Raw genomic sequence first — 26,693 nt, 5'->3', positions numbered from 1 at the left:
GTCTTTCACAGCCCCGCCTCCAGCGTGTTGTGCGCATGTGCAGGAGCAGTAGAGGAAGAGAGCTGATAAACGCATTGAGCCCGTCTGTTTAGTAGTACACAGTACAATGAGACAGTAAACCACTGTTGAACGAACATATCTGCCGTGTATTCACAGGTCCGCGTGATTATATGTGTGTATGATGGCGTGGGGAGTGTGCAGCAGGGCGCTGGTGTGGATTATAACTGCTTTCATATGCTGGAGTCACAGCAGCTTGATGGTGAGTTACTGATCGATTACCCTGCTTCTGATCTCTGATCATTATAACGCAGGTTACTACAGTTATCCTGGAGTCTTATGCTGAGTCCAAACACAGCTGATCTGTTAACGTTACTCTCCTCCTGATCTCTAACGTTAATCATTGCTGTGCTGTGGCCCTGTATCATCTTTTTGTTATTAGTTTAGTTTGAGTGCCATAAATGGGTATGTTTTGGCCTGCTATCTGAGTGTAAAGAGTGCTGTTATATAGCTCTGATCTGTGTATGATCAATAGTGTCACAGTTGTCTTAAAGTAATGTCTCGATTGCACTGTTAGATGTGGGTTTGACCTATCCTATGTTGGACTATGGTGTAGTTCTATCCTATCATTTGCTGTACTTTTCTGTACTCTACTGTAGTGCCAGCTTTTTGTCAATTAACCAGAGTATCTTTGTCTACAGTCAGTGTCAAGAACAGGATTAGATATGAGCCAGTGTAAGCCTTTCAAGACAAATCCTTTCCAGAACATACTTCTTAAAACTTATTAAATATCACACTAGATAGCATTACAGCAGTGTAGTCACAGACCTGGTGTAGTGATGCTTCACCTCAATCTGATAACGTTTACTAAGATCCACAGACATCGGCGAGATGCTGTAGAGTAGTTGATAAAGATGGGCTGGTAAATGAAAGTTTGGATGGTTCAGTCCCTAGCAGAGTTGATTCGTGAAGTTTTAATGTTGCACCTTTGATCAAGATACTCCAGGAGTACAGAATATAAATACATGTCATCTTCTATCAGTTCAAAGTTGTAACTACTCACATATCCCATTAGTAAGAAACCATAAAGAATTTCTTAACACGTTGTCCTCTTTATAGATTTTAGTCAAGATAGTGCTATTTTATGTTTTTGACAGTAAATGAAAATGAGGCTGTGAGGAATAGATGCATTTTAATGGACTGTGCTGTTGTTTAACAACATGTCAGTTGTTCAGCTGACAAAACATATTTCCAAAAACACTTTTAGTACACTAAATCCTCATTAAAACAGGTTTGAAAGCTGAGTTGTGAAAATGTCGTGATGTAGGATCTCTTGCAGCCTCGTTTTAATCCACATTAATTAAAAATGGCATGTACCTTGAATAAAGTCTGTTGACTTATTAATGCTCCATATTACTCTTATGTCTGTCTGGACTTGTAACACACAGGAAGTGAGTGACTCATGATTGCAGCAGACCTCTGGCAGAGAGCACATGGCCGCTGCCAGACTCAGTGCAGTGGGTTTAGAGGTCTATGTTCATCTCTTATCACAGGTGTATGTGAGCAACTTGTGTGGAAAGAGCCATAGTAGGCCATAGCGGAGGGCACCAAGCTCTGTGTTATTGACATAATGACGCTGAACACAAAGTCATTATTAAGTATGTATATATTTTTTGTTTGTTGTGATTCCCTGAAGTCTAAAGTGAAAGACTGTCCTGTTAGAAATGCAACTATTCACATAAAAAAAAAAAAAGAAATCTGTTGATTATCGAAGCAAAAACTTATTTCCAGCATTTAACTAAAAGAGCAAATCATTCCACATCTTTACCAATCATGTTCTTTAAAAATGTGCCAATTAAAAGCCAACAAAAATGTAAACGTAAATTTACATTTATTTAATTGCACAGACACTTTTATTCAAATAGTTCTGGAATTAATTTAAGGGAAAGAATTAAACAATTAGTGCTAAAACTCCTCAAGTGTCAGTTTTCAACATTACATATCCCAGCAATCTTTTAATATTGAAGATAAAACATTTTAATCATATATTATCCATAGTTTTTTTTTTGTCACTGCTGCCAGCAGATGTTATAATCAGTAATGACATGTGTTGTCAGTTATTTAGTTGTTGCAACCCTAGTGTCCTAGTTTGGTAGGCATGTGTTACTAAAAGGTTTGAATGTGCATTTATGTTATAGTTTTGTAACTTAAAAGCAGTTTACAACTCATTAATATCTCTGGCTCAGTGAATAAACATTGCTTTCGTGTGTAAATGTAGTCTCAAAATGAAGCATAGAGACTGTGTTCTCAACCTAACCTTCCTTTAATTAAAGTTTTAATTGCAGAGCATTCAAGCTACGTTTAGCAGTATGGCAGTAGTCTTTAATGATTGCACATATCACAATTGTCTTTTAAAATAGTTTCTCAAAATTTCCCTTTTCTGGTGTGCAGTAGGAGAATGAGGATGTGGAAGTCTAAGATCGTTAGGGTGGACCCGCTAGGCATAGTTTTTACATTGGTGGAAAAATGGCATGAGGGGAGCTGAATCTAATAAGACTCCCAATCTTTGCCAGAAATGTTTTACACTACACTAGCTAGGGTATGTAGTATTATGCAACAGGGTGATGCAATGTCTACCTCGTTTTTTAAGCTTTATAACAGCTGCTTGTTTTTGAGCATTTTACTATTCATTAAGTAAATGAGTGCCTGTAGTTAACTTTTGTTATGCCATAATTTTAAATTAGGCTGAGTTAGATTTTCAGTTGAGTCCTCTTTGAAAGAGCTAAGCTTAGCGGATCAAAAAATAATCAAAATATAGAACGTTTCTATTCTTAAAATTGTATTTATGTTCTGAAAAGGAAAAAAAAAGCTTGTCAGAATTGGCATATAAAATTTAGTTACTTACGCTGTAACAAGCTACGCAATATCACGTTCATTATCGCAGATGAATCGCCTTCGATAATGAACGGGATATTGTGTAGCTTGTCAGTGAACTACAGCTCTGTGTATTAAATGCCGCTCCATTTGAAAGCAGGTGATGGAGATTTACTGCTAATCACGGAACCGGCTTTACTGACGAGATGCACATGATGCATCATCGCGTTCGATATATCGCCCAGCCCTATGTATCACCCTGATTTTTTTATAGTAGCCTAAATATTTATTCATAGAAGATCTGTATTCAAGTCAATGCATGTTTGAAATGCATTGGTATTTTATTATTATTTTTTTAAAATAAGTAGGACAAAAAATGAGCATGTCATTAACCCGTATGTTCCTAACGGCATCACACAAATGTGAATGACCCTGCAGAATAAAGCAAATTGTACTCTGTTCACCTGTTTTATAGGGGTGTGTTTTCTTTTGGAGCACAATATATACCCTAAATCAATATCTTGGGCCCCTTAAGCACTTGCAGTGTGTTGATATGAGCGTGGTGAGAGTGCCGAGCCTGTGGTTCCAGCAGATGTTCTTGATGTTTTCTGTTCTCTCCTGAAACCAAGAGCATGCTGCTGCGTTTCGTGTCCATGTGAGGCCATGTGAGATCTCACAGGTGTGTATGTTTGCACTGACTATGTGACGCTAACCGTCAGATTAAAACGGCTAAACCTGCAAAAAAAACAACAACAACAGATTATCACTTCAGCGTGTGATCCAGAAGAATATGTATTGTCTTTGTTTATTGATTTATTTTTTTAAAGCCTCTTTGTTGAATGAACCTTCACCCAAACTAGAGTCAGACTAGTTTCTCTAGGTGAGCAGGGTTGGGTGTCTTTGAGAAAAGTGCTGTGTAGTAATGTGGCTGAACAGCAGTCTGTAGAGTTCAGGTGTAGCTTTCAGACGTGGTCTGGTGATTTTCTACATATTTCTATCCAGACCACTAGTGTGTAAAAAAGATGGACGAGCAGAATGAAAAAATACAAAATCAGTCTCTGACTTGAAAGTGGGTGGGGCTTATGGAAATCAAGAAGCAGCACAACTTTTCGTTTCTGACACCCGCTTTGTACAGAGAAGATAGGAAGTCAAGTTGTAGTTAAATATTTTCAAACAGCCTGTTAAATTTTTGTCTGTACAATGGTTTTTATTAAACCGCACCAAATGCACAATTACAGACAAATTCTTCCTCTGGATTCTTCCCAATGTTTCTTAGGACAATATGTAGCCATATGTTTATGTATAAAATGTATATAGATTCACATAATAGCAGCAATCTGGGTAAATCTGATTGGCTGACCAATTTTCTTCATAGTGTGATGGAAAAGAGATTAGAACACTGTTCTAAAAATAAAAAAAATCTTGTGATAACTGCATGTAAATGTTTGTGTTGGCCTGAACAGATTAATTGACAGCCAGTCATTCAAATTAAAAAATTAATCTCAAAATTTTGCATCAGTTCTGGGTTGGTCTGCTGACGAATGGGCCAAAATCACTCCTCTCAACCCTGTGCCGGTCATGACACTACGCATGTTAATGGCTCCAGTTAGTCAGATTTTTATGTTCTTTCCGTGTATTCTTCAGTGTCCTCGCTGCAGGTGGTATATATTAAAGCGTTTCATGAAAAAGACAGCATTTTTAGTGCTTCCTTCTATCAGTAATTCAGCAGAATTATATAGTGTTTATTTTTGGTTTCAAACACAAGTAGTGGTCTACCAATTTATTGCCAGGGCTTTTAATTACCAGATGATATTTGGCAATAAAAAAAAAAATAATAATAATTGATCATCCACATTGGCTGACAAGTATTTCTGTTTGAAACTGACACCACTGGTTTAAAGTATTGTTAGAGTATTGTATCAAGAGATCAGTGTACCATTATATCTGTTACTAGTAATAAACGCACTTGAGCAAGATAGAGCATCTCCCTAGTAAAGCTGTGTGTTTGCAGGGCTTTTGCGGTAGCAGTACGGTGTCTGTACCGGAGAGTCTGCTCTTTGTGTCCACACTGGACGGGAACCTTCACGCCGTCAGCAAGAGATCCGGAACAATCAAATGGACTTTAAAAGAAGGTACGTATATGTGTTTCTTTCAAGACCAGTCAGTTGTGTATCAAAAGACTCATAGCACAGTGCAAACTGCAATGAAAACAGTGGACGCCCGTCGCCCAGTGAGCCTGTGAAAGTGAATACCAGCACTATTGTTTGCTGGTGTTTAATATTGTTATCAGTAGTTCTCAACTTTTTTTAACTTGCACTATATTCAACACAAGATTCGAAGACCCATGCTTCTGGAAATTTTTCTGTAATTATGGCAAAGACCCATACAGGCTAAGATACTGCTTCTGGCCATTTTTCTGTAATTATGGCAAAGCTGCTTGTTTGCATATGTTTTACATTGTCAGAAAGTGGTGTGGCAATATAGCAAATTAATCAACTGTGATTAATTTTGTGATTTCATAAGCTTCAAGAATTGTTTGGTCTTAAAAACAATAGTTATTGTACAGGTCTGTAGTGTAACATTCACTTCCACAAGCCAAAAATGACACATCCAAAATGTAATGGTTGCGGATCTTTAACCCTTTGGTCTCTTTCTAAAGCAGACACTTGAACAATTCTTCATTGTACTCAGTACTCACTGTAGTACAGGAACAGGAAAAAGAGACATTCAAATTCAAACTGAAAAGTGTCTAGCATTGTTTTGTTTGAAAAAAAATATATGTGAAGGCCCGGATTTGAGTGGCATAATAAAATAAATATACATATTCTGGTTTAAGTAAGTGATTTTTCCGAAATTGCGTTTTCTACTAGCTTTAGTTTTTTTACACAATAGTCATTGTTTAAAACTTTACTAGAAAGACACTGACTTGTGTCATTCAGTATCATGTTTTGATCTGTCATTCATGCTCTAGTTCAGAAAGCGTGATGAAAGAGGGCTTGTGATGCATAGAAACAATGAGAGAATATGAGAGATTTGTGTGTTAAAGCTAAACACACATTGGAATAATACATTGACTGAAAACTGGACATGAGTCACTATTCTCTCTGCCATCTCTGATGTAATCAGCTTGGATTTCTCTGCGTTAGTGCAGTGCATATTTTTGGACTGATTGTTTGAATCCATTTGCTTACTAGATCCTTGAACCAGGGCTGAGTCTAAAAATGCTTAAGCGGGTGGGCCTACATAAAACAAAGTGGATGGGCAAAGTGTAGTGTATGAAAACTACACTTTGCCCACTTTGGCTTTCCTGTAGCTCAAATAGTAGAGCATGGAGCTAGCAACGCCAAGGTCATGGGTTCGATTCCCAGGGAAAGCAAAAGCTGATAAAATGTAAAAATTGTAACTTGAATGCAATGTAAGTCGATTTGGATAAAAGCGTCTGCTTAATGTATAAATGTAAATGTAAAACTTCATGTCAGATTGCCAACAATGGTTCAAAATGACTAAACAACTTCATCTGAATAGTTAATTTAGGAGTTTGTTCATATATAAACATTGATCATCTCAACCAATACGTGCTTGCTTAACACATGGGAACCAATGAGGTTTGTTTTGACACATCAAGCAATCACGCTAAAGCTTCTGCGTTTACTATATATGATGAGCTCTATGAATGTATGCTGATCAGTGTTTAAATGTGAGTAAAAGCCTAAATCAAATATGTTCATCAATTGAAGTGATTGTATGAATTGGATTATATAGATTGGTTCATATGGAATGATATCATGGATGATACTGATTCTTTAACAGTGTCTTTTTGTACCTTTTGATGCAATACATTTTAGTTTTTTTTTAGTTTGTTTTTTCTGTTCTGAAAAAAAATATATACATTTGTTTTAATTAGCCAACTGAAACAGTTATCATTTTGACTTATAACATTTGTCTCATCTATTGTTGGTCAAATTAAAAATAAGTAACCAATTTACACGCAAACAGTGTGTCATCAAGGCCAGGCACATCTGTTCACCTCATTTCCTCTTGAGCTTTCTCCCAGAACAACACACGAATGAGGGATGGTTCCATTTAATGCATTTTAATGCATCTTCCACTTTTGCTGTATTAACATGCATTGAATGGAATCTTCCATCGTTGGCAAACTGGCCACACACTGGCTTAATTTTCACATTAATGTTTTTTTTTTTAATGTTCACACGGTCACAGCAAGTTGCATTTCATTCACCTTGTGTGACTCTCAAAAACCTGATGTGCAGGCTGAGCCAGTCATACACACTGTAGCTACGGGACTGCGACGGACGTTAGAGGCCGTTGCACAACACACCCTGGTCTGACCTGATAGTCCGTGTTTAAGTATGCTGTCATTGTGGTCAGGCTCTTGCACAATTGTCATGGATAGTAAAACTAAATTGCTTAACTTTTAAACCGCTTTTATTTCTAGCAAACTTCTTAACGTGCAAATATTTGTATGAACAAAAAGTTCAACAACTAAGACAAACTGTCATAGGCGTCTTCCATTTCGGACATTAGTTTTTTTGATGTGTCCACATCTGCAGGCCTCAGGCCTCATGCCTCCTGCAACAGAACTATGGCATTTTCACGCAGGTGATCAGGCATAACACTAATACTTCCATTTGTTATTTCATAGGTTTGATGACTTTACTAATATTCTAGAATATGTAATAAAATGGAATTGTTGTTTATATGAAGGTCTAATAGAGTGATACTGGGAGCAATAAGAACTAAATAAATTAATAGCCATTACGTTTACATCCAAGTTATATGCACAGCACTTTGTTTGCTTTGTATTGTCTTCATGTTTGCTCATCCCATCATTTGCCTGCGATAAAGTTTATAACTCTTAACTGACACCTTTCTCATTCCCAACGCAGATCCTGTTTTGCAAGTCCCAACGCATGTGTCAGAGTAAGCCATCTTTCATTTATACTTGAGCGTTTGTGCATGAAAAGTGAAACAACAGGAACTTTGCAAGATGCTGAACTAGCACAATTCTTCCTATTCACGATACCATCTAAATGAAGTCACAGATAAAAAACACCTAACATAAGCCTACATATTAAAGGATAAAAATAATAATAATCTTTGTACTGCTGTTTTTGTTTGCTTTTTTATTTGGAATACAAATAGTTTATAGTGACCACTTGTCACAAAAGAATTAGCTGGGTTTTTTTTTTTTTTTCTGTGAGGAAAAAATACAGAATACAGGTTTGGAGCAACATCAATCATACAACATGACAATCTTGAACAAATTTCATTATTATTTTTTACAGGCCTGCATTCCTCCCAGACCCCAATGATGGCAGTTTGTACTCTCTCGGAGGGAAAAATAATGAGGGTTTGACGGTGAGAGATAACTTCTTTTCATTTCTCAAGAAGGACTTCCTCATTCTCTGGAATCTAAGGATGATATTTTTAGTAGTGATAGCTTTAGAAATGAGAAATGTCATTTTGAAGCTAAACATTTCAGGTGCTTTTACCAAAAGAAAATGTTTCAAACTGTAATTTTGGATGGAGTAACAAATATTATATCTAACATTTGGGGATGTTTCAGAAACTGCCATTCACCATTCCTGAGCTGGTCCAGGCATCTCCCTGTCGAAGTTCTGATGGCATCTTATACACTGGTGAGAGACTCATTCTCATTCATTCTTTTGTAATTATTAATCTAAAGTTCCATTCAACCAAGCTTCATTATTACTATGGCTTAGAGATTCAAACAAACCCATAACCATAAATAATGAACATTGTTTTTCAACATGATTAGAGTGTCAGGCAGCAGAGGTTGATGTTTGAGGAACTGGCCAGTTCCTAGCGGCCTCCCTGTGGTTTGGAGGGTGGGTCGGCGGGTGGGCGCTGTGGGATTGTTTCATGATCTCACCGCAAACACCACAAGAAGATGTCTGTCTGTACCACCCCCTCTTACCCCTTAAAGGTGTAAATCACAAGGCACAGCTACATCTATAATGACACCCAAAGGAATAAGGCCAAACACTGATTAAATCAGACTGCAGACAGGCCTGAATGTTAAACAATGAAAATCCCATTTCTTAATCTCTTTAAATGAGACTTATCAAGTTTAAACATCAGCATTTAAGTTCCTCTCTGCATGGAAACTCATATGTTGAATATCACAGTGTAACCCACAGGAAATAACCTCGTTTCACTCGAAGCCACACTTGTTTCCAAGCGTAAACATGTGGTGTGTTTGAACTGAAGTGTTGATGCCTGTTTACACATCCTGGAGAGAACATTTACTCATGCTGCATCAGTTGTGTGGTCTTTTGGTCTTTAAAATGATAAGCGGGAAATTGAAATGGGAAAAACAAGAAACACATGGGAAAACCCTGCACTGAATATGTTAATGCTATATCTTTAGATCTTATGGAATTATTCTTGTTTATTAGTGTTCTGTTTTTTCTTAACATTATTGTATACAGTTCATTGGTGCCAAATTTTCCAAATAGAAAAATTAACTTTGAACTAGCTGATGTCACCAAACTGTCTAATTTTTCGACCCCTTCCCCTCCAGTTAATCCGCTCCCTTCTTTGTTTTATGTACAGCCTCTGTGACATGCTGTCAATTACTATAAAAGATAAGCAGTTACATATACATTATTTTAGGTATTGTATAACATGAGACTACTGTGATACAAGGACACTATGTAAAGTGTTATGAACAAACATAAAAGCTTCACATTTCTTTTAATCTGTCCTGAATGTCTTGTCACATACACTTCCATTTTAAATGCAGGACTATGCACATTTTTGTTTTTGCAAACTGAAGAATGAGTCAGAATTATTTTCTGTAGTGGAATCGCAGATGTTGCACAAAGAGATGCTTTCAATTGAATGTGAATTGCACATTCACAATTGTATGCTGGTCTATGCTTGAGTACATGAAGGTTTTATGTTTGTAGGCAAGAAGCAAGACGTGTGGTATGTTGTGGATCTGCTGACTGGTGAGAAGCAACAAACACTGACCTCTTCCTATGCTGAGATGTTATGTCCATCTTCATCTCTGCTCTACCTCGGCCGCACAGGTAAGGGCTAATATCTGTCCGTAGTTCTGACTTTAGGTGAGACCATCTCTGTTTGTGTCTGAGCAGAAAATCAAATATCCCTTTAGGAGTTGTAGTACTTCTTATCAAAATTATGAATGCTGTAATACTGTTACTGGAGAGTAGGCATGTGACCGTATTATGTTTTCTTTTTTTTTTACAAATCACGATAAATTATAACTTTTATCAGGATTTTCTGTATTATCATGGTATTTAAGCATTGAATCATAAATGTTATTGTTGTGCTTAATGTGCTTATGATTTGTAGACTGCTGAATATACAAAGTATTGCACAGAATGTTTATTGGTTAAAATATAAATAAAGACTTATGAATAGGGGAATAATCTTTCAATTACATGGGATAATTAAAATAACTTTTAATGTTACTTTTAAAGTTTTTACATGGCTGTCTAAAATGAGTGATTCTGATCAATTGCAACATTTAGTAGTCAGATATATTCAATGCTATGGCAACACTGTATTTTTTTTTTTATTCAAAAGCAACTGGCCCATTTCAAGATTGTAAAAGGACTGTCCCAGTTTTAATGCAAGTAGAAAACTTTTTTATGAAGTACACTCACTCAGGGACTTTAGTAAGAATTTACCTGAAACTATTTTAGAATTTTTAATCATATGTTAATGTAAAAAGTCTTGTATAATTTTATCTGCTGTATTTTTGTTTTTATTTGGTATTATTTTATATTTTTGTATTATTCTAACTTAGTTTTTGCCACGAAGATACTGACATGGCATTAAAAATAAATAACTACTATTCAAGATTGAATTGAAAAAAGTATTTGTTACTGTAAAATTGCTGCACCCTGTCATTATGTCTTGCATAACACAAGCAAAGGCATGTTCACATTAATTCGTTCATATGTGCATAATACATCACCATTGCATGGGTACAAAGACAAAAATAAAAGTTATTAAACATTGACACACACATTTATGTATAACAAATATGAAAATTTGACCTTGGCACAAACTTGTGCATTTGTTTCCTTACTCACATGTTCTGTGGCAACAACCTGTAACCTGAGACCACCTCTGTAAAACGATGGGGATTATTATTATTCATTATGTATTAAATTCTGTAATGCACATTCATTCAAAGATACACTTTTCACCCCTGTAGTCGTAAACCTTCTCTTATCGTAAGCTTTGCACTCAGTCAGCTGGGGAGTGTTAAACAGCCCATAAGCAAGGGTTGCATTAGCACAGTCTACATTTTGACTTGGTGGTGGAAATTAGCTATACTGTGTGTTTAGAGAAATATAAACCGTTGTGCTAATGTTATCTAGAATTTTTAACAGCTCACAATAACAATATTGTGCTTATTACAGAATAATGACACAGATCTGCTGGAGTTGATACATGTCAAATGCAACGACATTTTAAAGCCAAAACAACTCTCACATGATCTGAATTTCAAAAGATATTAATTGTTGTTCTTGCTATGTGTATTACACTGAATGTATGAGTCCAAGAAGTCAAAATGTAGTACATACTAATGTAACCCTTGCTTATGGGCTATTTAACACTCCCGAGCTGACTGAGTGTAAAACCTATGATAAGATGCATAAGATGAGAATTCTTAAGACTAGAGGGGTTAAAAATGTGTCTTACAACGAATTTGCATTACAGAATTTAATACATGATTAATAATAATATTCTCCATTGTTTTACAGAGGTGGTCTCAGGTCAAAACCTTCGATTAGATGCTTGAGAAGGCTTAAAACCACAGGGGTGAAAAGTGTATCTTGAATTTATTGCTGATCTGTTGATTTGTCTGTTCCTCAGAATACACGATCACTATGTATGACACCAAGAGCAGAGAGCTGCGCTGGAACGCTACTTATTCTGACTACGCTTTCACCCTTCCAGATGACGACACCAAACACAGTAAGGCAGCTTTATCAGTTTGAAAACTCTTTCAATCCTCTTTCGTAGCACAACATAACATTATTTTCTGTGTTTGACAGATATGGCCCACTTTGTGTCCAACGGTGATGGCCTAGTGGTGACAGTGGACAGTGAGTCCGGAGATGTGCAGTGGGTTCAGAATTACAACTCCCCTGTGGTGGCAATCTACATCTGGCAGCGTGAGGGCCTGCGCAAAGTCCCGCACACCAATGTTGCTGTGGAAACGTTGCGTTATCTCACTTTCATGTCAGGAGAGGTGGGCCGCATTACACAGTGGAAGTATCCATTTCCTCGGGAGAAGAAAACCAAAGATAAACTGATGTAAGCAGCCCTTCTAATAAGACAAAGTACTTGTAATGTTTGTTTTGTTTTTTTTCCCAACAAGGGTCCAAAAGTCCAACTTTTTACATTTTTTGTAAATTTTTTACAGGTTGTGAAACTGTATTTTGCTTTATTTCACTAAAAATAATATTATCCTTATTAATAGTGTTGGTCATCATGTCACTTCCAGCATTACATGCTAGCCAGTTTCTTGCTGAAATGCCACCTCTTTATTTTCTTCCATATTTAGATGTCAAAACCACATTTTACTCTCATTTAGCACTAATAAGTGTACCTGCATGCTGCATCTCCAATATCTAAGCCACATCCTGTCTGTGTTTGTGAAGTGTGGGGAAGAACTGATTCTAGAAATTCAAATATGCGTAGCCTGCCTTTTCAGTATAGATTCAATACTTAAATGCTTTGAGTAGAGATGCAAAAATTGTGTGCACAGTCCTGCACTTAAAATGAAACTGTATGGGGCAAGACATTCTGGAGGGTTTAAAAGAAATGTGAAACTTGTATGTTTGTTAAGCCTTTCATACAACTTTATATTCTAAACTGATCAAGAACAAGACATTACAGCTATTGGATTAGCTTTAGTATATCAAGGTTGCAGTATCGGTATTTGTAACAGATAAAAAAAAGTGGTATGTAGCCATCCCTAGCTTTGTGGCACAATGTTTAGAGCAACTCACTTTATATATTGCAGTAAAAGTGGAAAAATCAAACTCCACAAATGACTATAGATCTCTTTCTGGGATTGTTGTTTTCATTATCTAAAAGACTGGATAAATAAAGATTAGCCATTGTATAAAACTTAGCAGTTCCTTTGCAAGATGTTTATAGCCAAAGTATGTGACTTTTGAAAACAAAATATGAATAATTTGCTATTTCTGGATGGTTTCTGACAGGTCCACATTGTATGTAGGGAAACACTCCTCTGGCCTGTACGCTTCTCCCTCCCTGGTGCATGATGGAGTTACTGTGGTGGTGAGTGGTGTTAAAAACCTTTAAATATGTTTCCTCATACTTTTATAGGACTACATGGTTAGATTAACTGTGGCATGTTTTGAAGTCACGCTCATAACCTCAGGGTTTGGCTAACAATCACAGTGGCCATTACCTCAGGCAAGGTCAAGTCATTTGAGAAAAAAACTTAAACTGAATTAAGATGGATGAAGACATGGTTGTCTAGTGGACGGAGGTGGAAAAAGTTATTAATGGCTTCAGCTTTTGCGCAAAACAGACGCATCTAGCCCTGCCCAGTTACCTTTCCCAAGTAAGTTACAGTGGCTCTGGCAAACTCACTGTTAGCCAGATTCACTGTAAGACTGACTTCTACCAAATGTGTGAGAAGAGCACATATATGACATAAATGACCTTTCTAAGTCTCACTATAATTAATCACATCATCGAGATGCACAGTGCATTCTTCTAGCCCCACCACTACCTGATTCATGAAGCGCTAGAAAGTAGCTGGCGTGTTTCATAAACCGAAACTCATAGCTGTATAGGAGTATAACCTTAACGGAGTAAAAAAATGCCAGAATCTCTCGTGCACAGGGCATCAACAGAACCTGATCATATCCTGTAAGAAGATATGTAGTCATGCGTTTTGTAACAGTATTAAATTGCAATTCACACATTCACTGACTTGAATTCATCTCTTCTGTGATAAGTATGTTTTCACTTTGTATATTAAAATTCCTTCTTTATTTATATATATATATATGTATATGTATATGTTTGGCTATAAAGTTCTGATTAAAAGATTGAAATTCTTAAAAAGGCTATAAAATCATATTTATAAATTAATAACTCACGGTATTTGGGTGGGGGGAAAAATGCTTTTTACCTTAAAAGAATATATTTAAAATTTTACTTTTCTTTTGACAGTGGCAAAAATGTGAGACTCCTCTACATCATTAACCAATAGAATTTTCTGTTTGTTTGGCAATGCAATGTCTTCATCCTTGGAAGTTGGAAATAAATTAGGAGTAACCCACATTTGACTTTGCAAAAATATTTACAGTTGTAGAATGTAGTTGAATGTTTGTTTTCTTTTAATACAGATTTTGAGAATTTTAGGCCTGAAAAGGTCCCAATACAGTTTCAGAAGGGATAGAATGCTGTGGTAGTGCATGCATGCTCATGACCAAGTGTGTGTGCTTGTGTGTATTTCAGCCTAGTGGCAGGACGTTTCCCATGCTGGAGGGCCCCAGTAACCAGGACTCAAGCATGGAAGATGAGCAGGAGTGTGTGATCACTCCCAGTACCACAGTGAAGTTCAGTGCAGCACTGAAAGAGAGAAACCGCATCAACTTCTTGAGGAATTCGCTGCTGCTGATAGGTGCCACTTACTACACACTCAAAAAGACCTGCACTCAGAGCTGTGGGAATCATGCAACAATGAGCCACTCTTGCCCACTAGTGGAGACATTTTATAGCAGTTGTAAAATATCTCCATTCCCAGCTTTGACACCAAAACAAACTGTCACAATGTGTCTTAATGTTTTAGAGAAATGTGGTGTTGTAGAAAGTTTGAAAATATCAAATTTAATTTGCACATAATTGTAATAAGTCTTACCCCACATATTATGTGCTGTACTATGTTGCCTCATGTTTATTTAGGTATAAACATTTTGCTCAACAGTAATGTTTCTCTTCTGCAGGTCACCATGAGACACCGCCAGATGCTCATACTAAAATTCTGGAGAAATTTCCAGAGAGCATCCCTCGCCAACATATCAACGTCATTCCCCCTGCTACAGAGAAGACCATTGAAGAGGTAAAAACATTATCCAAACAGCACACCTGACTTCAGTGCTACTGAGTGTGTTAACTTTTCGTTATGTAATAGCTTTAACAATTTGCAATGTGTAAAACCATGGAGAGGATGGTAAATAATAGCCATGTCTGAAGTCTGATCACCAAATCAATTACTTTCTCATTGCAAGAGGAAGGAGCCTTTTAGACCACCTTATTAGAGAATTATTGTTATGGTTTTATTAAAAAGAGCATGTGGTAGCATGATTTGGAAAAAGCACATAACACTTCATGGAAATACAGTGATCGACAACAACATTAAATCCACCTTCTAGATATTGTATGTCCCCTTGAATTGTTAAAACTGCTGGGATGCGTTGGGGCATGGCCTCAACAAGATATCGGAATGTGTCCTGTGGTTTCTAGCACCAAGACCTTAGCAGCAGATCCTCTCATTTCTGCCGGATGTGAGGTGGGGCCTCCATGGATAGGATTTGTTGGTCCAGCACATGCCACAATTGCTCAATCGGATTGAGATCTATGGAATTCGAAGGCCAAGGCAATGCCTTGAACTCTTCGTCCTGTTCCCGTAACCATTCCTCAGCTATTTTTGCAGGGTGTGTTATTCTGCTGAAGGAGGCCACTGCCACCAGAGAACACTATTGCCAAGAAGGGGTGTACCATGCTCATGTGCCCATTGTAGGCTCTTTGTAGGGGTCATCATGGGACTCTGACCCTACACAGCCCCATACACAGTAAACTGCAATGCACTGTGTATTTTTACACCTTTCTTTAATGACTAGCATTAAGTTTTTCAGCAATTTGACCTACAGTAGCGCCTCTTTGTGATCAGACCAAACAGGCTAGTCTTCACTCCCCACGTGCATGGCACCGGTTCACTGGTTATCCTTCTTTGCATCTCTTTTGTTAGGTACTAACACCATATAAGACTTTTTGGAGATTCTCTCACCCAGTCGTATAGAAATTACTATTTGGCCCTTGTCAGAGTCACTCAGATTTTCGACACATGAAATTCAAGAACTGGCTGTTTACTTGCTTCCTACTATATTCAACCGTTTGACATGTGCCATTGTAATGATATAATCAGTGTTATTCACCTGTCAGTGGTTTTACTGTTGTGTCTGATCAGTGTAAAGTATTCTAAGGGACTTATTGCATTTTCATTATTCAGACCTGTAGATTGTTTGCTTTGTTGGAAAACAGGGACTTAAAGTGTTACGAAGTTGCATTTTCTTCTTGGTTTGGTTTGCTTTCACAGCATTTCAGAGTGTACCAAAATGTGTTTATGCAAGTCACGTGTAAGTAAAACTGGCCTCTCATTTGTCAGATCTGTGGAGCTGTTGAAATGTTACATATAGTGTCATCAATCAAGAAATTAGCTGAATGGCCTTATTGTGAATGTAGCCATCTTTCCCGCTCTAATTGAGATTAGAGACAGTTTTGACATTGCCATTTAAAAAAAATAAAAAATTAAGGGTTGTAGAAATGAGTATGCCCTTGATTAAATTCAATCAATATGTAATATGTAATTTCTTAATACGTCTTCCATAACTTTAATAATACTGCTCTGACCCCTTTTGGCAGTGAGTGTAAAAATTCATGACACATCAGTTGTCACATCTATCCTGATTAAATGTTCTGGTCTTTAATGGGGAGAATTGCTCAACGTTTCTCTACAAAATCCACCACAGGTGCTCAAGAGTGTTAAGGGTGGGTGAAATACTTGTGCATTGGAGTTTTTTTTTAGGGAAAATGTCACAGGGGATGATAAGAAGGTAACATCTTTTGTTTCAAGTTTTTGCGTTAAATCACACCGTGCACACCACTGCGTGATGTAATGCATTCATGAATTCATGACAGCATTGATAAAGTACCCAACTGACCCTTGGATTTTTATTAAAAATGTGAAGAACCATCAAATATTCAGAATTATAGCACTTCCTTTACTGTGAAACCCAAAACATGTACAAAGATGGACCCAGAATTTTTTTTTGCCATTTTTATCACAAGTACAGCAAAATAATCTGTTATATAACTGTCATGCTGTACAGATTTGACCTTTTTTATAAGCTGAATTTTATTGAATGTTTGAATATCTTTATATGCATTTAAATGGCTAAAAATCTTTGTTTGTATTGGTGTTTATTGCCATATCAAAGCATGTTCTGCTTTATTCCAGAAAGTAAATGAGAGTGGAATGGAAGACAACAGTCCTCTGCCTCCACCTGTGTCGTCCCTGCAGGAGAAACCCGACCGAGTCCCACGTGTGGAGACTCCAGTGGACTCCATGCTGAAGGACATGGCCACCATCATCTTCTGCACTTTCCTTCTGGCCGGCTGGGTGGCCTTCATCATCACCTACCCCAAGGTAAACACTCTAAATTTGTTCTTTGAGGTGAGTTTTACTCTCGTTATCAATCTAATTGATTAAGTTAAGAGAAACATATAATAAAATAATGAAAGTCAAGGAGTTAATCAGAGACTTGGAATCCCAGCTGACATGCCTTACATTTTATGCAAACAGTTTGTAGTTTTTAGATGGATCATGTTCATGCACTTAATCTGCTAGAGTAATTTATCTTAGTAAAAGTCAGAATAAAAACAAAGCTATCCAAAATGAAAATAACTTGTATTCACACACAACATTGTGTGACTATATTAAATTAACTGAGTGAAGGAAAAGAAGGAACAAATGTGAAAGAAGGATCCACATCTTCACTTAGGGAGGTTGTGTGCATGCAAAATGCCCCAAACCCATTCTACATCTGTGTCTGATATGGCCTTTCTTTACATTTTAGCCTATTTATTAGACATAACAGTAAAGTTATTAATAAAAACTAATGCTAAATTGATAAATCTTTGGTTGAAAAGTGTCTTACTGTACAAGTAATTTTTTGCAAATGATCAGGGCGATTGGTAAGAGAAGCTCTATTATTGTGTGTTGTGTGTTGTGTTCTGATCAGAGTGTCCACAAGCAGCAGCAGTTGCAACACCAGCAATTTCAGCAGCAGATGGAGGAAAAGCTGCAGCTCCTGCAGCGGCAGCAACTCATTTTCCAGCCACCCAGTGATCTGCCTCCTGACACTGACTTCCTAGAGGCAGCCCATACCCGCTCTGAGAGCTCCCACAGCAGTCCCAACATCACCCCACGAGCATCCAACCATTCCAACGTGTCCCAGTCTGAGATGGGACATTCAGCTAATGAGCATGAGGATGCAGGTTAGGGCTGTCAGCAAAACAATAATCACAATAATTGTTATTGCCATTTCAAATTTGCCAATTGGTTGACTTCTGTTTTCTTATCTTTTAATTTCAGAGGAAGAATCCAACATTGTCAGAATTGGAAACATCACTTTCAACCCCAGAGATGTACTTGGACATGGTGCTGAGGGAACTATTGTGTACAGGCAAGTATTCATTTAGTAAATGCTTTTATCCAAGGTGATTTACAAAGTCAAGTAGCTATAATACAAAGTTTCATATATCGTTCAGAATAGTACAAGCTAGAATAGGGAGGTATTAAGAAAAAGTGAAAGCATTAGAGGATTTTTTTTTCCAGTAGGATGCACTTAAGTGCTCTAAGAAGAGGTGAGTTTTCAGATGTCTCTTGAATGTTGTCAGGGATTCAGCATTCCAGATGGGAGTGGGAAGATCATTCCACCAGCAAGGAACAGTGAGTGAAAATGTTCTGCAATTTTGGATTTTGTTCCTCACTGGGATGGTACCACAAGTGTTGCTCACTTACCAATCTCAGGCTTCTGGAGCGGATGTAGACTCTTAAGAGCGAGTGAAAGTAGGAGGGTGCAAAGTCTGTGGCTGTTCTGTATGGAAGCAATATCTTGAATTTGATGTGAGCCACAGCCGGTAACCAGTGGAGGGAGATGAAGAGAGATGTCACGTGAACTCGTTTGTTGAAGTCGTGCTTCATTTGTAGAGGTTTGATTGTGCATGATGGAAGTCCAACCTAAAGAGAATTGCAGTAGTCCAGCCTAAAAGGGACAACCTGGACAAGAAGTTGTGCAACTGTTAGAAAGGGCCTGATCTTCCAGGGAATGTGTCATTTTTTCTGATTTTTGTATAATCTCAGGGGTCAGTTTGATAACCGTCCAGTGGCTGTGAAGAGGATTCTCCCAGAATGCTTCAGCTTTGCCGACCGTGAGGTTCAGCTGCTGCGCGAGTCAGACGAGCATCCAAATGTGATTCGTTACTTCTGCACTGAGAGAGACCGTCAGTTTCAGTACATTGCCATAGAGCTGTGTAGCTCCACACTACAAGAGGTATAACAAACACCACAACATGACATGTCGTTATTTCAGGTTAAAAACCCAAATTGAATATTACAATAATTTATTTAAATGGGCATTTTAGGTTTTATTTAAAATGTCAAACCACAAGAACAAAAACTTCTCATATCACTGACCATTTTTGATGTTTAACACGTATAAGGAATTTATGTAACCCTAATAATTTATTTGAACTGAAATGGAAAAAATCTGATGATCATGTTAGCCAGGGTGATTTGAGAATGTTCCCAAGCGAGCATCTTGTAGTTCAATAGATAGCGAAAAAGACACTAAGTCTGTAATTAATCTGTTTCACAGGAGTCCTCCTCATGTCCTTTCCTAATACGTTCAGTTTATTTTCAGGTGTAGATGAAAAACAAATTTTTTGTTTGGTATTTTTAGGTCATGCAATGCTGTATTGTATAATATAAAATATAATGTAGTTTAATTTTAAAAGTTTGTTTACTTGTATTGTCTTGTATTTACTTTTAGTATGTGGAACGAAAGGATTTTAACCGCCACGGTTTGGAGCCAGTGACACTGCTAGAGCAAACCATGTCTGGACTGGCTCATTTACATTCTCTTAATATAGGTAACCATTATTAGTAATATCAGTAATACACTTTTAAATGGTCTGCATTTTTGGTGAATTAATCAGTATTCATGAAGTCTGTTTAATACAAGTTTTTGTAACACCCAATCTCTCATTTGTTGATAGTTCACAGAGATCTGAAGCCACACAACATCCTGGTGTCGATGCCAAACACACATGGGCGTGTGAAGGCCATGATCTCAGACTTCGGCCTATGCAAGAAGCTGGCAGTGGGCAGACACAGCTTCAGCAGGAAGTCTGGGGTCCCAGGCACGGAGGGCTGGATTGCTCCAGAAGTGCTCAGTGAGGATGCAAAACATAACCCTGTAAGAGCTCAGAAAATATGCTGTCGATTTACATTGATTTTGACATACCTACGAGAATGGAAAAACATTACTTGGTTGTTTTTCAATATATTTCAATATTATAAATATAAAAGTGATTATAATATATATAGATTATAAATGTTGATAGTTTAGTTAGTTAGTTATCAGAAATAATGAGCAAATTTTTATTGATATTAATCAGTTAATGTAAATTTATAAATACAATGTTTATACTTGAAAAATATTAGTACATTTAGAAATTAATTTAGATTACTATGTGTTGTAAATTCATTATTCATTAACTTTATTTGTTCATTATTCATTAACTGATTGAATCATGGTAAAGTGCTACCAATAATTTCATTTGACCAAATTCTTAATAATTCAGCATTCTAAATTCTGTTTGAAATGGCACAGTTAGGGAGAGGGGAAGTGGTGTGAGACCAAGTATGGTGACCCATACTCGGAATTTGTTCTCTGCATTTAACCCATCCAAGTGTACACTCAGTAGTGAACATACACCCGGATCAGTGGGCAGCCATTGCTGCAGCGCCCGGGGAGCAGTTGTGGGTTCGGTGCCTTGCTCAAGGGTCATGGTATTGAGGGTGGAGAGAGTGTTGGTTATTCACTCCCCCACCTACATTACCTGCCGGACCTGAGACTCGAACCCACGACCTTCGTGTTAAAAGTCCAACTCTCTATCCATTAGGCCACAACTGCCCAATAGAACATGTATATGTTTATTTCATGAATTTTGCATTCCTAAAGTAGCTCTCGTATATGAAACTACTCTCTTATGCTAGCAATAACATTTCTTGCTCTCTCTTTGTCTATTCATTTGAAACTTTTGTAACAGTACATGAAGAATGTGTGTAAGTTATATAACATTAATGTCAGCAAACCAGGAACTATTTCAGAATTAATAGTATAAATAGCTTTGTAATTATAGACAATGAGTTATTTAAGTCAGTGCTTTGGTATACGGTTGATATAAATATTGCTGTTTGCAAGAAATGTTATAACTTTTACTGTGGTAATATGATGTGTTTTCTGAAGATCTGTCATTTGTATCTGTCATATATAAAAAAAGACACAAAATAATACTATATCTTTAGCAGTACCCATTGCAAATGATCAGCCACACTCTACTACTGCACAGCCAACTTGAAGAGAACAATTGATGAGCTTTATATAACTTAAAACTGTGAGGGAGAAATATATAACAAGGACGGGACAGGGTGATCTTTCAGGACATGAAGTGGCAGGGGTGTTGTTTTGTCCTAAAAGGATTTTGTTTTTCCTGCAGTAATGACATTGAAGAGAACTGACTGAACTTTAAATAGCTACTTACCAAATTAATAAATAGATTATTGATTTGACATTTATATGAGAAAAAAAATTGAAGGGCACAAAGTCACAAGTGAGACATGAAACAGTTACGCAGTTTAGCTGTTATATAAAAATACATGACTACAGAATCCCGCGTTGGCCATCAGAACAAAGTATTCCAGAAAGCCATGTCAGAAGCATTAAGAGTTTTGTCAATGGCTAGACAATCAAAGTTCCACCTCTTTTCACCTCTGATGTTTCAGACCTGCATGGTAGACATCTTCTCTGCAGGCTGTGTGTTTTACTATGTGGTATCTGAAGGCTACCACCCCTTTGGAAAGTCTTTGCAGCGGCAAGCAAACATTCTGCTGGGTGCCTACTCGCTGGACCACTTAGACCCTAACAGACACGGTAGGGCAGCAAGGCATCTTCTTGCATTCAAAAACACCAGAGCTCATTTTAGGTTAGTTTGTCAGATTTTTGATCATGTATGTCATCATTTGTGTTGTTGTAGAAGATATTGTTGCCCGCAACTTGATCGAGCAGATGTTGAGTATGGAACCAGAGAAGAGACCCTCAGCAGACAGAGTGCTAAAGCATCCCTTCTTCTGGAGTCTGGAAAAACAGCTGCAGTTCTTCCAGGTTAGTTAGTCAGTCATCCTTAATTTAATCAGGTTTAAATGCATCTTTTGGAAACAGTATCCTGCCCAAGAAGACTGCAAAAGGCACAACAACAAAGTAACATAAAAACACCAAATCTGATTTTTATTTTTATTTTTCTGTAAATTGTTTAGAATTCTGTCTGAACAGACAGGTCAGTGCAGTACTGTTTACATGACAATAGTTAAAGAGGTCATGAATTGGGAAATAAAAATGTCCTTGCTCTTTTAACTTATAGGTCATTGTAATATGAAATCATATTTTAAGTTTCAGAACTCAAAACGTCCTCAAAACAGTTTTATTGATGCTGCTAATATAGCTCATTTTCTATTCATTGCTATTTTTGCCTAATAAATGGCAGATATTTTTATTTTTTTTTGCACTGACTCACAGGATGTGAGTGATAGAATTGAGAAGGAGCCGTTAGATGGACCAATCGTGAGACAGCTGGAGAGAGGAGGACGGGTGGTGGTCAAAGCCGATTGGAGGGAACATATCACCGTGCCTCTACAGACCGGTCAGCACTACTGCAATGTTGTTTACTGTTGGCTTTTTTCTATCCATTTTTAATTCTAAGAGTTTCTAAATAGTTAAACCACATGCTGTGCTGTCATGATTATCTAGTTTTATTCTTATTTGAATCTTTATTGTGAAACGTTTGATCTGCAAACCACTCAAATGCAAATTTTTGTTCTTCAGATCTTCGCAAATTTCGTTCATACAAAGGCGGCTCGGTCAGAGATCTTTTACGTGCCATGAGAAACAAGGTACGTTTGCTAATGAAAATCAGTTTATTGATACTTACCACAAATATCTAGTATGTACAGCAGATATGCATGATATTAATGGAAAAGTAGCATAACAGAGTAGAAGGAACTAATGATGGATTATGAATGATCTGTTCATTGCATCTGTCGCGTGACAAATGAACAAAACACTCGGAAGGTAAAGTAATTATTTATGTTCCCTGTAAATTATCTTTGGCTGCAATATAATGATTTCATAATTCGGAATATGATCTAGATTGCATAAGTGGATGTGTTCAGGGTGTGTTCAGGCTATTAAAATTATAACATTTAAAGCCACTTAAATAATCGAAATGACTTGAATTTGTTCATTTTGATAAACGAGATCGAACGAGAGCGTCAGTAAAATGATCCGGACTTCCCATCACTATTATTTTTTGAATAAATTAAATGTAGTTGTTTTGTTTGTTATTCCTTTTTGTCACGATTTACATTTTTGAAGTGATGTCAGGGTGCAAACTTGTAGTAGACCAAGCAGAATTGTCATGATAAAAAATCAAAAAGCTCTGTTAAACAAGCAATTACAACAATCATTTGATTTGTATATATAAATACACAACTAAAATAACAGTTTTAGTCCATCTTGAAAATATGACATTTCACATGATTAAACTCCTGTTTCTCTTAAGCACAAATTGTCTCATATTTCATCTTTGTTTCTTTTAGAAACACCATTACCGAGAGTTACCCAATGAAGTTCAGGAAACACTGGGATCCATTCCAGATGAATTTGTTTCCTACTTTACCTCCCGTTTCCCTCTTCTTCTGCTGCACACACACCTGGCCATGCGTTTCTGTGCTGTTGAGCGACCTTTCCTGCCTTATTACCACGCTTCTGAACTGCTCACACACCACTCAGTAGCACAGTGTGTGCCACAGGCTCCCCCCACACAGCATTGCAGTCCACCAGTGCTCTCAGGCCTGTCGTCATCCAGTCAGATATCAGCAGCTCCACATGAACTGTCAGACACACTGTCTGAAACAGCAGTCTTACCTGAGATCACCACAGAGCACATACAGACAGTCACGGTGCCACCCACACTGTCCACACAAGAGACTGGAGCTCCATAGTGCCAAGTTGATAGACCCTTGATGGATGGACCCTTTTCGGACATATTCCAGGGATGAGCCGTCTCTCTGTGTGGATGCAGTCTGGGCCTGCAGTGTCCGGGCTGTGTCACCACAGAGGCCGCCATCCCATCATTAGTGCCTTACAATGCTCATTTTAGACAACAGCTCTTGTCTGAGTGATTTACAGATTCCTGGCGAAGATGATTTGGAGGATGCTGAAAAAGATGGTTTGGGTTATCAGTGGTGTGCTCATAAAACTCTGCAGTCATTCCTTCCAATTGTCAAGTATAATGTGATTGGAAGGCGAGGGATTTTTGCTGAACACTTGAAGTGAACGCAAGAAGTTCTATTGTGCAATGTTGAGTCGTGCTATTGAATATATATTTTTGTACATATTTTGGTCATTGATATCCAATTGGAGTGGCCATTGTGCCTTTTTAAATGACACTGTGCAGTGTGACTTGGTCCCGAGGAGAAGCTAATGCTTGAGGTTTTGCCTTTTGTCTTTGCTGCTGAAAGCTGTTAAAGGACTAGTTCAACCAAAAATTAAGCGAGGCATCATTTAGTCATCCACACATGTACAGATTTCCGTGGAACAGCAGATTGTTCACCGTTCTCTTCTGTACAGTGACCAGCTGCTGTGAAGCCCCAAAATGACCAAAAAACATAATAAAAGTAGTCAACTTGTGTGCTGAATATTCTAAAGAAACACTTGTAAATTCAAGTTATTATTCACTAATAGTCTCCCTCTGCACTGCACTTCTTAATTTTTATTCAAATATGTCCTGTAAAGACACCATAACACCATATCTGACATCAATGAAGCCAAAGAGCATTGGTTATCGCAGATCATACGTGGAAGCACAAATCACATTTGTGAACAAAAGCTATTGTATGGCTTTGGGAGGCTAAACCGTGCACAAGCTATATGGGATACTTCTATGATATACTACTGGTTTGAAACAACATAATTTGAGAAGTAAATGATGACAGAATTAAATTTTTGTGTGAACTGTTCCTTCAAAGTCTCTAACATGGAACCAACTGTACAGACATTACTGGTATTATGCTTTCAAATGTTCTGGATATACTTTCATGACAAAATTAATATCCTGTGTATTGTGCTCATAATTTCAGTCATTCATTCATGCACTTTTATATTTTCTTATATTTCAGCAAAATGTGGTAAACTGTATGAATTCATTCCCTTGGATTTTGGATAGTGTGGTTTAGTTGTAGCTGTCAGGTGATTCTCTTAAACGGTTCTTATGTAGGGAAATAATTCAACTATTTTATTGGTTTTAATGGATCCCTGATTCAGAAACTATGCGGCGTTGTTCGGAAATACCAGGAAAATGTCTGTCCTTGGCCTGATGTTGGTCAGATATTCAGTGCATATACAGCGTTGTAACATGCATGCCGTTTTGACCTGAAATATTCCAGATGGAGCTTTTATAATGTTACATGTTTTTCATGTTCCATATATATTTTTAAATGGTACATTTTGAGGGAAAAATTATTAAAATGCAATGATGCCTTTTTACATGTAGTGTTAATAAAAGCTGCAATTGTGCAAGTTTTTACCAGCCTTTAGAATGGATATGAGTTCAAATAGTCAACCTTTTTACAAGGGCTATTTTTTACTAATTCCACCCACGACTGCTCAAATATTTTATATATAACATGTTACTTCTATTAACTTTTCATGAGAATAACATCTATCACTATTTGCATTTTGTATCATTTGCACTTAGTAAACATGTTTTATTCATACTTGATGCAAACAGTAATTACTAACTACCACTATTTACACAATTTTGACATTTGTGGGTGGACCACCTTTGCTCGAGTTGGACATGTACATTGACCTGCTGCACCTATAAGAAGGGTTCACACAAATTCATCTTTGGGCACTGACCTTTGTGTAAAATCTATAAGACTGGATCTGTGGCATGGAGGGCAGTGCATTACTGTTGTGCTCGAAGAGACCTGGATTTACATTTACATTTATGCATTTAGCAGACGCTTTTATCCAAAGCGACTTACATTGCATTCAAGTTACAGTTTTTACATTTTATCAGCTCTTGCTTTCCCTGGGAATCGAACCCATGACCTTGGCGTTGCTAGCGCCATGCTTTACTATTTGAGCTACAGGAAAGCCACGTGAGTCCAGCCAAGATAATGTCTGTCCTGTTCCTCCCTTCTCTTTCTCCATCTGCTTTCAGGCACTTCTGCACCATCACAACAAATAAAAGCAAAAATACCAATAACCATTTTTAATAAGGCATTTCCTTACCAATTAATGAAATGTGAAATGAGTTGATGTGTGTATTATGTAATTCATTTGGTTAAATTTTTTAATTAATATACCTCACTAGAAATTAAGGAAGGAGGAAAATGTTTAAAAGAGCATGGGAGAGTAAGACAAATTGTTAATTTTGTTATGATAGTATGTCTTTTTAGCAGTGGAGATATAAGCAGAGAAGGTAGAGAGGAGTGATTCATACACATTAACCCTTATGCACCCTTATGAACATTTTGGTCCATTTTAGTTTTGTTTTTTGGATAATTTTGCCTGTGTTAATGCTAACTGCATACATTTTGGCTCAGGTGTGCATTTATA

At 37.2% G+C, this 26,693-nt stretch overlaps 1 protein-coding gene across 2 annotated transcripts; it reads left to right on the top strand.

Moving 5' to 3' along the window:
* Positions 1 to 6: 6 nt before the first annotated feature.
* On the top strand, positions 7 to 26,452 carry LOC306851113 (serine/threonine-protein kinase/endoribonuclease IRE1-like). Of its 2 annotated transcripts, none has more exons than XM_079387213.1 (22): positions 7 to 259; positions 4,883 to 5,003; positions 7,779 to 7,812; positions 8,178 to 8,250; positions 8,459 to 8,531; positions 9,825 to 9,947; positions 11,770 to 11,871; positions 11,952 to 12,213; positions 13,128 to 13,206; positions 14,401 to 14,566; positions 14,889 to 15,004; positions 17,183 to 17,371; positions 17,967 to 18,222; positions 18,320 to 18,410; positions 19,091 to 19,280; positions 19,779 to 19,878; positions 20,005 to 20,204; positions 21,797 to 21,944; positions 22,048 to 22,175; positions 22,587 to 22,710; positions 22,893 to 22,960; positions 23,666 to 26,452. In XM_079387213.1, the coding sequence occupies exons 1-22, from the start codon at positions 179 to 181 to the stop codon at positions 24,068 to 24,070; spliced, it is 3,129 nt and encodes a 1,042-aa protein (XP_079243339.1). In that variant the 5' UTR covers positions 7 to 178; the 3' UTR covers positions 24,071 to 26,452. The 2 variants fall into 2 exon arrangements, 1 of the variants encoding a protein (XP_079243339.1); XR_013782476.1 differs by having other exon boundaries at positions 32 to 259; positions 22,555 to 22,710; positions 23,666 to 25,657.
* The last annotated feature ends 241 nt before the right edge of the window (positions 26,453 to 26,693 follow it).

Source organism: Barbus barbus (genome assembly GCF_936440315.1).
Source record: "Barbus barbus genome assembly, chromosome: 3".
Lineage (NCBI taxonomy): Eukaryota > Metazoa > Chordata > Actinopteri > Cypriniformes > Cyprinidae > Barbus > Barbus barbus.
Note: the sequence above shows the minus strand (reverse complement) of the source record. Positions and strands in the feature narration are given on the sequence as shown.